The 12,070-nt window shown below is 50.1% G+C and overlaps 1 protein-coding gene across 2 annotated transcripts in view; it reads right to left on the minus strand.

The window, feature by feature from the left end:
- Nucleotides 1–423: 423 nt before the first annotated feature.
- LOC144610170 (zinc finger matrin-type protein 4-like) overlaps nucleotides 424–12,070 on the minus strand; it is a 183,541-nt gene continuing 171,894 nt past the window's right edge. For both annotated transcript variants that reach the window (XM_078428722.1, XM_078428721.1), the window contains one exon: nucleotides 424–2,009. In XM_078428722.1, the coding sequence (XP_078284848.1) occupies nucleotides 2,005–2,009 (5 nt within the window). In that variant the 3' untranslated portion in view covers nucleotides 424–2,004. The remainder of the gene's footprint in view (nucleotides 2,010–12,070) is intronic.

Genomic DNA, 12,070 nt, shown 5'->3' on the forward strand with positions numbered 1-12,070 from the left:
GCCATGTTTGAATAGACAATAGACAATAGGTGCAGGAGTAGGCCATTCGGCCCTTCGAGCCAGCACCGCCATTCAATGTGATCATGGCTGATCATTCTCAATCAGTACCCCGTTCCTGCTTTCTGCCCATACCCCCTAACTCCACTATCCTTAAGAGCTCTATCCAGCTCTCTCTTGAATGTATTCAGAGAATTGGCCTCCACTGCCCTCTGAGGCAGAGAATTCCACAGATTCACAACTCTCTGACTAAAAAAGTTTTTCCTCATCTCTGTTCTAAATGGCCTACCCCTTATTCTTAAACTGTGGCCCCTGGTTCTGGACTCCCCCAACATTGGGAACATGTTTCCTGCCTCTAACGTGTCCAACCCCTTAATAATCTTATACGTTTCGATAAGATCCCCTCTCATCCTTCTAAATTCCAGTGTATACAAGCCTAGTCGCTCCAGTCTTTCAACATATGACAGTCCCGCCATTCCGGGAATTAACCTAGTAAACCTGCGCTGCACGCCCTCAATAGCAAGAATATCCTTCCTCAAATTTGGAGACCAAAACTGCACACAGTACTCCAGGTGCGGTCTCACCAGGGCGGAGTAGACTTGATGGGCCGAATGGGCTAACTCTACTCCTATCACTTCTGACCTTATGACTTCTGACTCCAGTGTTTTGTCAGTATAATCTCCTTACAAGATTAACCACTTGTTTACGGCTGAGCACGGTCTGTGTGTGTTAACTGCATCGCTTCCTGGCCTCTGAAAACCTTCAAAAACCAAAAGGGGGGACTTTTAATTTCTTGGATATGCAATGGCAGGGAATTTTTTGCTGTGCATCGAAAATCGGACTCTTCCTACTGAGTGTCTCGAACAGACAGCCGTCCAGGCCCCGCCGATGAATAAATAGGATTCCAACGGAATGAATCACCAGTTCACTCCTCTGGGTTCAAACCCCAGCTTCACAGCCTTGAGCGTTTAATTGAGGCTGACACCTCCATGGTGATTCAATGGTGCATCTCTGGAGGTCCTGTTGTTTGGATTAAAACCACCTTCCCCCTCACAGTGTCCTCACAGCTGGGGGTACAACAGCCCACGGAGGACCCAGATCAAGTCTTCAGCCGTTTCCCACGAACTCGGCGGGCCCAACTCAATCATGCGTTTCGCGAGAAATAAATAAATAAAAATTACACTTTAAAAGTACATAATAGATAGCAAAGATATTAGAGGAGCCAGATAGACCACTCGACCCCGTGGCGCCATTTTAGTAGGCAGAAACTTGCAGAAACATTTAAAAAGAAAAGTAACAAAAATCTGTGAATTGATAGATGAGATATATTCTGCATTTTTATGGTATCATCACACATACTGTTCCCCCACAACACTGATTACACTACGAGAGGCACCGCGTATGGCGGGTTTTGCCCACTAAAATGGCTCCTTTTTGTACAACACTTCAGGATTTCAACGGAGTGGTCCATCTTGTTCCTCTAGTATCTTTGTTAGATACCGAGACGACGAGAAGGCTCGTGACATTGTGAGAGATTACATATAAATGCAAGTTCTTTCTTCAAAAAGTTTCAAAACTTTCCGGAAACAGTTTTGGATTTTCCTCTTCTCTTTTCTTTTTTTTTTTGCAAGAATGCGGGATACAATTTTTGCAGAATCGCTTTTTATCCGCGGCCGTACCCGGCGAGAAGGTACGGTCGCGGCGAGTTCACGGGATGAGCGGGCTGGGAAGATGGCGGTTCTTCCTCGCCTTCCAAGCACTCGTTCGTGTGTCAGTGGGGGGAGCAGGCAGGCAGGGCCCGTTGGGATTTTGCTTCCCGCAGGCATTGGGAGTTACAGATATCGCCGCAGGCCGCAGTTGGTCTCCAGAAAGCAAGTCATTTGGATGCGACAAGGGAAAAGATGCCCGTCTCTGTGTGAGGTCCACGCTTTCGTGCAAAGGCCATAGAACTGCCCAAGGCTGTGGCCTCCATCCACCCCTTTGCTCTCGAATCTCACAGTCGGGTTTTCAGGCTGAAAGACAGAAATGAACACTGAATGCTCTAGTTCAAGGCCTTCTACGCCCGCACCTCCAGACTTAGGAACAGCTTCGGCTGCGGCTCTCTGGCAGTCTGTTGTCTTTTTTTCTTTTTTTTTGTTTGTGTCGGTGTTGGGATGGTTTTTTTCTGTTTTTGGCTTTGTATGTGTGGTGGGGGGGGGGGGGGTGGGGGAAAACCTTTCTTTTATTAGGTCTCTTCCCCGGGGCGCAGCTCGCCCGCGGGGCCTTCCATCGCCCGGCGCGGCTCGGCTGCGGGACTTAACATCGCCGGCGCGGCTCGGCCGCGGGACGTTTCAGTGCCGGGTGCGGCTTGGCCGCTGGACTTAACATCGCCCGGTGCGGCCGCGGGACGTTTCAGTGCCCGGCGCAGCTTGGCCGCTGGACTTAACATCGCACGGTGCGGCCGTGGGACGTTTCAGTGCCCGGCGCGGCTTGGTCGCTGGACTTAACATCGCCAGCGCGGCTCGGCCGCAGGACGTTTCAGTGCCCGGTGCGGCTCGGCCGCTGGACTTAACATCTCCCGATGCTGCCTGTCCCGCTGAGTTACTCCAGCAGTTTGTGCCTTATCTTCGTTTTAAACCAGCATCTGCAGTTCCTTCCTACACATACTCCATCTCACAGTCTCCCACCCCCCTCCAATTTTTCGACATTTAAAAAAATCATTCATTTCCTCCCGCCTAGACTACTGCAACTCCCTATACACTGGGATCAGCCAATCATCCCTGTCCCGCCTGCAATTGGTCCAAAACGCCGCAGCGAGACTCCTGACGGGTACCCGTAAAAGGGACCACATCACCCCGATTCTGGCCTCTCTCCACTGGCTCCCAGTACAGTACAGAATCAACTTCAAGCTCCTCCTATTCACATACAAAGCCCTAAACAGGCTTGCCCCCCCCCCCCCTATCAAAACTCTTCTAACCCACCACTCTATCTCCAGGTCCCTCAGGTCGGCCGACTTGGGGCTACTGACTATCCCGCGGTCTAGGCTTAAGCTCAGGGGTGACCGCGCTTTTGCGGTTGCAGCTCCTAGACTGTGGAACAGCATCCCTCTCCCCATCAGAACTGCCCCCTCCATCGACTCCTTTAAGTCCAGGCTCAAAAGTTATTTCTACTCCCTAGCGTTTGAGGCCCTCTGAGGGGGCGCTGTGAACTGTTTATGTATGTGCTGTTATGTTTGTGTGCCATTGTATGTTCGTTTTTAGTACCTGAACTGATGTACAGCACTTTGGTCAACGTGGGTTGTTTTTAAATGTGCTATACAAATAAAATTGACTTGACTTGACTTGACTCCCTCCTTGCCCCCTTTTAACATTCCTGAGTCATTTTTACCAGTTCCTCAGTTTTACTTTATAATTTAGATACAGCGTCGAGAGAGGCCCTTCGGCCCACCGGGTCAGCACCGTACACCAGCACTATCCTACACACACACGAGCGACAATTTGCAGAAGCCAAATAACCTACAGACCCGCACGTCCTTGGAGTGTGGGAGGAAACCGGAACACCCGGAGAAAACCCACGCGGTCGCAGGGATAATGTATGACACAGACAGAACCCGTGGGCAGAATCGAACTCGTGTCTCTGGCGCTGTAAGGCAGCAACTCTACCGCTGCGCCACCGTGCCACATGACGTCCTCCACGAACATCGCCCAATGTTCCCCACATTGTTTCTTGAGATCACACCTTCTCTAGCCAATGATGGACCGACCAAGCACTGTCTTACCTGAGCTCGTTTGTGGCTGCCCCTGATCTTTTTTAGCCTCCAATTCTTCTCCTCCCTCAGCCCCTACTTTCAGTCTGAAGAAGGATCCCGAGCCAAAACGTCACCCATCCTTTTTATCCAGAGATGCTGCCTGACCCGCTGAGTTACTCCAGCACTTTGTGTCTATCTTCTCCAGAGATGCTGCCTGTAGGGTTGCCAACTTCCTCATTTCCAAATACGGGACAAGGTGACGTCACCGCCCCGCGCCCCACGTGACCTCACCCAGCCAGCGGCCACATGCTCCCGCTCCACCAATGGCTCCCCTCTCGACCCGAAACGTCACCCATTCCTTCTCTCCTGAGATGCTGCCTGACCCACTGAGTTACTCTAGCATTTTGAGATACCTTCGATTTGTACCAGCATCTGCAGTTATTTTCCTACGCAACTGGCCTCTGTGACAATGAGTTCCACAGATTAACTACCCTCTGACTAGATAAGTTCCTCCCCATGGAGCGAATCTTGTCTCAAAATCTGTGTTTACCACTATTTATTTATAATGTTTAAAGTATTACGTGCTTTGCGTCCATTCCTGTTTATTGTGTGTCTTGTATATTGTGTGTATGTATATTGGCTGTTTTTCCAATACCGTACATATTCACACCCTTTTTCAATACTGTACATACTGTTTTTCCCAATATTGTACATATTTACTCCGTTTACTCGATTATGAGGAAAAACCTTTTTCAGTCAGAGAGTTGTGAATCTGTGGAATTCTCTGCCTCAGAAGGCAGTGGAGGCCAATTCTCTGAATGCATTCAAGAGAGAGCTAGATAGAGCTCTTAAGGATAGCAGAGTCAGGGGGTATGAGGAGAAGGCAGGAAATGGGTACTGATTGAGAATGATCAGCCATGATCACATTGAATGGCGGTGCTGGCTCGAAGGGCCGAATGGTCTCCTCCTGCACCTATTGTCTATTGTCTATAGTGGACAATCAGCAATAAAGGACACAAATCTCCTCCCCGATGGTTCGTTACATCGAGGGTTATCTGTGTAGACATGATGTTTCTTTCAAAGACAGACAGAAAAAGCTGGAGTAACTCAGCAGGACAGGCAGCATCCCTGGAGAAAAGGAATGGGTGACGTTTCGGGTCGAGACCCTTCTTCAGACTGAGAGACAGGGGAAAGGGAAACGAGGGATATAGACGGTGATGTCGAGAGATACAGAAAAAATGAATGATAGATATGCAAAAAAGTAACGATGATAAAGGGAACAGGTCATTGTTAGCTGCGTGCTAGGACAATGAGACTCAACAAGATGTCTTTGAAGTTGGTACGACTTGGGTGGGGGAGGGATGGAGAGAGAGGGGATGCAGGGGTTACTTGAAGTTAGAGAAATCAATGTTCATACCGCTGGGGTGTAAGCTGCCCAAGCGAAATATGAGGTGCTGTTCCTGCAATTTGCGTTTGTCCTCGCTCTGATAATGGAGGAGGTCCAGGACAGAAAGGTCAGTGTGGGAGTGGGAGGGGGAATGAAAATGTTTGGCAACCGGGAGATCAGGTAGGTCCAGGCGGACTGAGCGAAAGTGTTCAGCGTAACGATCTCTCGTTCAGTAATGCAACACAGAGTAGTCTATTACCACTAATTGGGAGGTACTGAAGGTTCAGCTAATAAGATTTGATGATTGAGGCATTCCTGTGTTTCTTTTAATTAAATTGTTATTTATGTTTTTTTCCCCCCCAGCTGATTAACTCCGCCGGTTAATGAATAGTTTTGAAATGAAATGCTGATGGCATTTTTAGTACCTTCAATGACAGCTCTGTTCTAGGTAGCGATACATTCCTATTAACAGGGCTGTTAGCAAAGCCTTTGAACGACAAGGGTCACGGAATCGAATTCAGATGCCGGAGGCTCGGCGGCTGTTAATTTGTACAATGTTGTTCCTATCCAGGCAGACAGAGAAGAACATGTCATCCCAAGAGTGTGACCAGCACAAACATGAAGCTACAAAGCCATGGGTTCCTAATCAGACAGAAGTCAGCACATTAGAATTGTGCAGATGCTGGTTTAAACTGAAGACAGACGCAAAAAGCTGGAGTAACTCAGTCAGCGGGTCAGGCAGCATCTCTGGAGAGAAGGAAAGGGTGACGTTTCGGGTCCAGACCCTTCTATCTCTGGAATAGATGGTGTCTGTGGAATTCTTTGCCACAGAGGGCTGTGGAGGCCAAGTCAGTGGATATTTTTTTAAGGCAGAGATAGATAGATTCTTTATTAGTGCAGGTGTCAGGGGTTACGGGGAGAAGGCGGGAGAATGGGGTTGGGAGGGAGAGATCGATCAGCCATGGTTGAATGGTGGAGTAGACTTGATGGGCCGAATGGCCTAATTCTGCTCCTATCACTTGTAATTGTTTCTCTCGAGAGCCAGCCCAGGCATTTAGCAAGATCTCTGTTTTGCAACTGAGAGCAACAGGACGACTCAAAAGCAATAATTTACTGTATGTCTCTGCACTTCCCTGCAACAGGTCAGCATGAAGCTGATTTGCTTTTATGGTAAGAGGTCTCTCTTACATGGCGTTGAGAATCTCCCACAATTAACTGGATGCACATTATCAGACAATAGTTGGATTCGCACAGTTGATAGTCATACAGTCACACAGTGTGGAAACAGGCCCTTCGGCCCATCATATCCATGCCGACCAGGTTTTATAACTGCTAGTCCCATTTGCCTGTGCTGGGCCCAGATTCCTCTAAACCTCCCCTATAGCCTGGAAGCTAAGTTACATGACTTGTTAATAATGTGTTGGAAGGAACTGCAGATGCTGATTTACACCAAAGATAGACACAAAATGCTGGAGGAACTCAGCGGGACAGGGAGCATCTCTGGAGTAAATGAATCATGTATCATGTACCACCTGTGCACTGTAAATGGATCGATTGTAATCATGCATTGTCTTTCTGCTGACTGGAACAAGCAGGCAACAAAAGCTTTTCACTGTACCTCGGGACACGAGGCAATAAACTAAACTGTAGCTGTGTCTGGAAAATGAATGCAAGATGTGTAGGAAGGGACTGCAGATGCTGGTTTGCATCGAAGATAGACGCAAAATGCTGGAGTAACTCAGCGGGACAGGCAGTATCTCTGGAGAGAAGGAGTGGGTGACGTTTTGGGTCGAGACCCTTCTTCAGCCTGAGAGTCAGGGGAAAGAGAGACGAGAGATATGGAAGGGTAAGGTGTGAAAACGACAGATCAAAGCAGACGATGCTCAAAGAAATGTAGGATGGTGGTCAGATTCCAGTTGAGCAGTGATGACACTTGGAGGCACAAGGAACTGCAGATGCTGGTTTGCACAACAAGGGACAAAGTGCTGGAGTAACTCACAGGGTCAGACAGCATCTCTGGAGAACATGGATAGGTGACATTTTGGATTGGGATTGATTGTAGAGCAGGGTGGCCAACTGTCCCGTGTTAGCCGGGACATCCCGTATATTGGGCTAAATTGGTTTGTCCCGTATGGGACCGCCCTTGTCCCGTATTAGGCCTGGGGGGCGCTGTAGGCCCAGACACTGTAGGCCCCGACGCTGTAGGTCCAGATGCTGTAGGCCCCGGCGCTGTAGGTCCTGACAGTTTAGGTCCCGACACTCTAGGTTTCTGACATTTTAGCTCCAGACAGTCTAGGTCCTGAGGCCCAGGTGCCGCCTAACGGAGGTTGCGTAGCAACCCGCCTCCTGGCCCCGGCGGCCGCCATTGGTGGAGCGGGAGCACGTGGCCGCTGGCTGGGTGAGGTCAGGTGGGATGTGGGGCGGTGACGTCACCTTGTCCCTTATTTGGGAGTGAGATAGTTGGCACCGCTATTGTAGAGGGAGGGAAAGATGTTGGCTTTCTTCCGAGGCCAGGATTGAACCCGGGTCTCTGGCACAGCAGCTCTACCTGCTGCACCACTGTTTTGCCACGACTTGCTACTTTGAAGCCCGCTATGGTCTGGCTCGTGTGTCAATACTGTTTAATTGTCATATGTACTGACAATGGGACAATGGAACTCTTACAGCAGCAAAACAGGCCTGCAACACAATACAGTGAAGGGTCTCGACCCGAAACCTATCAGTCTGAAGAAGGGTTCGGTCTCGAAACATCATCTGTACATGTTCTCCAGAGATGCAGCCTGACCCGCTGAGATACTCCAGTACTACATGGCCTACTCCTGCACCTATTTTTCTATGTTTCTATGTTTCTATGTTTCTACTTTGTGTCTATCATGGGTGTAAAGCAGCATCTGCAATTCCTTCTGACACACCCCATCTAAGATAGTCCCATTTGCCTGCATTTGTCCCATATCTCACTAAGCCTTTCGTATCCATATACGTGTCCAAGTTCGATCCTGGTTCGATCGTGACTTCAGGTGCTGTCTGTATGGCGTTTGTACGTTCTCCCTGTGACGGCGTGGGTTTCCTCCGGGCGCTCCTGTTCCCTCCCACACTCCAAAGACGTGCGGGTTTGTCGGTTAATTGGCTTCGGTAAAAATTGTAAATTGTCCCTGGTGTGTGTGTGGGACAGTGCTAGTGTACGGGGTGATCGCTGGTCAGCACGGACTCAGTGGGCCGAAGGGCCTGCTTCCGTGCTGTATCTAGAAAGCCTAAACATCAGATAAAGACATTGCAGGGGTTTCATTAAGGCCAGTGTTGGGCGTCGTTTAGAATATTTACGAGGTGATTTGTACAGTATTCTCTGCAAGTTTGTCCTGTTTCTGAAAAACATTCCATTGAAACTTCCTCCACATGATAGCAGGCGCTGACAGTGCTGTCTAGCACACTTAGCAAATGTCGGGGGGAGCTTGGATTCCGGGAGGCAACCGCACCGAGACTTGGTGCTGGGGAAAAGGTTATGAGGAACATCTGCAGAAGGTAGACACAAAATGCTGGAGTAACTCAGCAGGTCAGGCAGCATCTCAGGAGAGAAGGAATGGGTGACGTTTCGGGTCGAGACCCTTCTTCAGACTGATGTCAGGGGAGGGGGCGGGACAAAGATAGGATGTAGTTGGAGACAGGAACACTAGTGGGAGAACTGGGAAGGGGGAGGGGAAAGAGAGGGACAGAGGAACTATCTGAAGTTAGAGAAGTCAATGTTCATACCGCTGGGGTGTAAGCTGACCAAGCGAAATATGAGGTGCTGTTCCTCCAATTTCTGCTGGGCCTCACTATGACACTGGAGGAGGCCCATGACAGAAAGGTCAGACTGGGAATGGGAGGGGGAGTTGAAGTGCTGAGCCACCGGGAGATCAGGTTGGTTAAGGCGGACTGAACGAAGGTGTTGAGCGAAATGATCGCCGAGCCTGCGCTTGGTCGCGCCGACGTAGAGAAGTTGACATCTGGAACAGCGGATACAATAGAAGAGGTTGCAGGAGATGCAGGTGAACCTCTGCCTCACCTGGACAGACTGGGTCCTTGGATGGAGTCGAGGGGGGAGGTAAAGGGACAGGTGTTGCATCTCCTGCGGTTGCAGGGGAAAGTACCTGGGGAGGGGGTGGTTTGGGTGGGAAGGGACGAGTGGACCAGGGAGTTACGGAAGGAATGGTCTCTGCGGAAACATCTGCAGAAGGGTTCAGCGGAAGGGCCCCGACTCCGAACACTGTGCTTGCCGAGCTCAGGGGTAGGAGGCTGTGTTGTATTCACTCTTTGCAATTTCTTCTTTAGGGGAGATTCGATGTTGTTTTAGTTCAGTTTATTGTCAGGTGTACCGAGGGTACAGTGAAACGCTTCTTCGTTGCATGGTATCCGAACCGTCCTGAATGGTTAACTTTCGCGCACGTGTGCCGGCATCTTACGTGCATGGGTTTCGGGCTTGGACCCTTCATCAGACTCTGAAGGAGGGTCCCGACCTGAAAGATCACCTACCCACGTTCTCCAAGGATGCTGCCTGACCCGCTGAGTTACTCCAGCACGTTGTGTACTTTCAAACTAAGCTTGCCGGTTATCAGCTGGGACTGAATGCCAGTTGACTCAAGTGTTTGCCCACTTCAAGACAGGCAAGATATATTTGTCCATGTTGTGGGGGCAAGGGTAACATCTGTTGCCCATGCCAACTGCCCTTGAGAAGCCTTAGTCGAGTCATCTTCCTGAACTGCCACAGCTTGTGTGGTGAAAGTATCTCAATCACTGCAGAATATCCAGCCTACAGTTGCAGACAGGGTGGTGTCCAGTTTGGTCTAGGATAAAAACTACAGATGCTGGTTTAAATCGAAGGTAGGCACAAAATGCTGGAGTAACTCAGCGGGTCAGGCAGCCCATTCCTTCTCTCCCGAGATGCTGCCTGACCTGCTGAGTTACTCGAGCATTTTGTGTCCAGTTTGGTCTAGTCAAGCTTCTGGGTCAATGTTGAGCACTGGGATGTTGATAGTGGAGGACTCTGTGACTGTGTGGTGAAGCTAGATGGTTAGATTCTGCTATTGGAGATGGTCGACGCCTAGCTGTTGTGTGGTATTGAAGTTATTTGCAGCTTATCAGCTGGTACCAATGGTGTTCTGACCTTGCTGTATACAGGCCTGAGCTTCTGGATAACTCGCGGATGGTGGCGTAGCGGTAGAGCTACCGGCTTACAGCACCGGAGACCTGGGTTCGACCCTGACTACGGGTGCTGTCTGTATGGGAAAGAAAAACTGCAGATGCTGGTTAAAAGCAAAGGTAGACACAAAATGCTGGTGTAACTCAGTGGGTCAGGCAGCATCTCGGGTGACGTTTCGGGTCGAGACGTTTTAGGTCGGGTCTGAAGAAGGGTCTCGACCTGAAACGTCACCCATTCCTTATCTCCCGAGATGCTGCCTGACCCGCTGAGTTACTCCAGCATTTTGTGTCTACCTGCTGTCTTTATGGGGTTTGTGCGTTCTCCGACGCTGTAGGTCGCGATGGTTTAGGTCCCGATACTCTAGGTTTCTGACATTTTGGCTCCAGACAGTGTAGGCCCGGACAGTGTAGGCCCGGACACGGTAGGCCCAGACACTGTAGGCCCGGAAACTGTAGGCCCGGAAACTGTAAGTCCGGACAGTGTTGGCCCGGACACTGTAGGTCCAGACACTGTAGGCCCGGACAGTGTAGGCCCGGCAACTGTTGGCCCGGACACTGTAGGTCCGGACACTGTAGGCCCGGACACTGTAGGCCCAGAAACTGTAGGCCCGGAAACCGGAGGCCCGGGCGCCGCCTAATGGAGGTTGCGTGGCAACCCGCCTCCCGGCCTGGGCGGCCGCCATTGATGGAGCGGGAGCACGTGGCCGCTGGCTGGGTGAGGTCACGTGGGGCGCGGGGCGGTGACGTCACCTTGTCCTGTATTTGGGAGTGAGATAGTTGGCAACCAGACACAGAGCAGTTGGTGGTGTGCAACCCTCCAGCACCTTGCTCTGCCTGGCCTGCGTCAGAGCTGTGGGTAAAATCACACAGTGACATCTTCCACTCTTCACTGTCGTGGAAGTAGGTCAGGCCTGGCCCCAAGGAGTCGATGCTGGCTATGGCTCTTGAATTTAATTCAGTGCAAACGCTCTGCATGAGTGTTACAAAGGGAAGTGGATCTGAATTTATAAGGTCATACGTGATAGGAGTAGAATTAGGCCATTCGGCCCATCAAGTCTACTCCGCCATTCAATCATGGCTGATCTATCTCTCCCTCCTAACCCCATTCTCCCGCCCTCTCCCCATAACCTCTGACATCTGTACTAATCAAGAATTTGAAACCAGTTGTGGTAAAATCAGGACCTTTTAAAATCTGATTTCAAAGACGGCCTCAAAGAATAGTGTGGCACGGTGGCACAGTGGTAGAGTTGCTGCCTCACAGCGCCAGAGACCCGGGTTCCATCCTGACTACGGGTGCTGTTTATACAGATTTTATCTGCACGTTCTCCCCGTGACCTGATTGGGTTTTCTCTTGGATCTCCGGTTTCCTCCCACGCTCCAAAGACGTGCAGGTTTGTAGGTTAATTGCCTTTGGTGAAATTGTAGCTTGTCCCCAGTGTGTGTAGGATAGTGCTAGTGTGTGGGGATCGCTGGTCGGCGTGGACTCGGTGGGCCAAGGGGACCTGGTTCCGTGCTGTATCTCCAAACTAAACACTAAGCTAAGCACATGTGAATAAACACTTCCATTAGCAAGTATTTCTCTCCTAATGGAAACAGCTTCCCTCAACGCTAAATAAACTACTGATACTAATCACCTCAATTGAATCGAGTCTAGCAAACACTAAATGAACAACAGGCCCCGGGGAGTGTTTTAGAGCAGAGCAAACTTGGAGAACAAGCACATAATCCCATGAATTTGGCATCGCAGATAGATAGGGTGGTGAAGAAGGCTTTTGGCATATTGG

The sequence above is a fragment of the Rhinoraja longicauda genome, chromosome 36 (assembly GCF_053455715.1).
Source record: "Rhinoraja longicauda isolate Sanriku21f chromosome 36, sRhiLon1.1, whole genome shotgun sequence".
In the NCBI taxonomy this organism is placed as follows: Eukaryota; Metazoa; Chordata; class Chondrichthyes; order Rajiformes; family Arhynchobatidae; genus Rhinoraja; species Rhinoraja longicauda.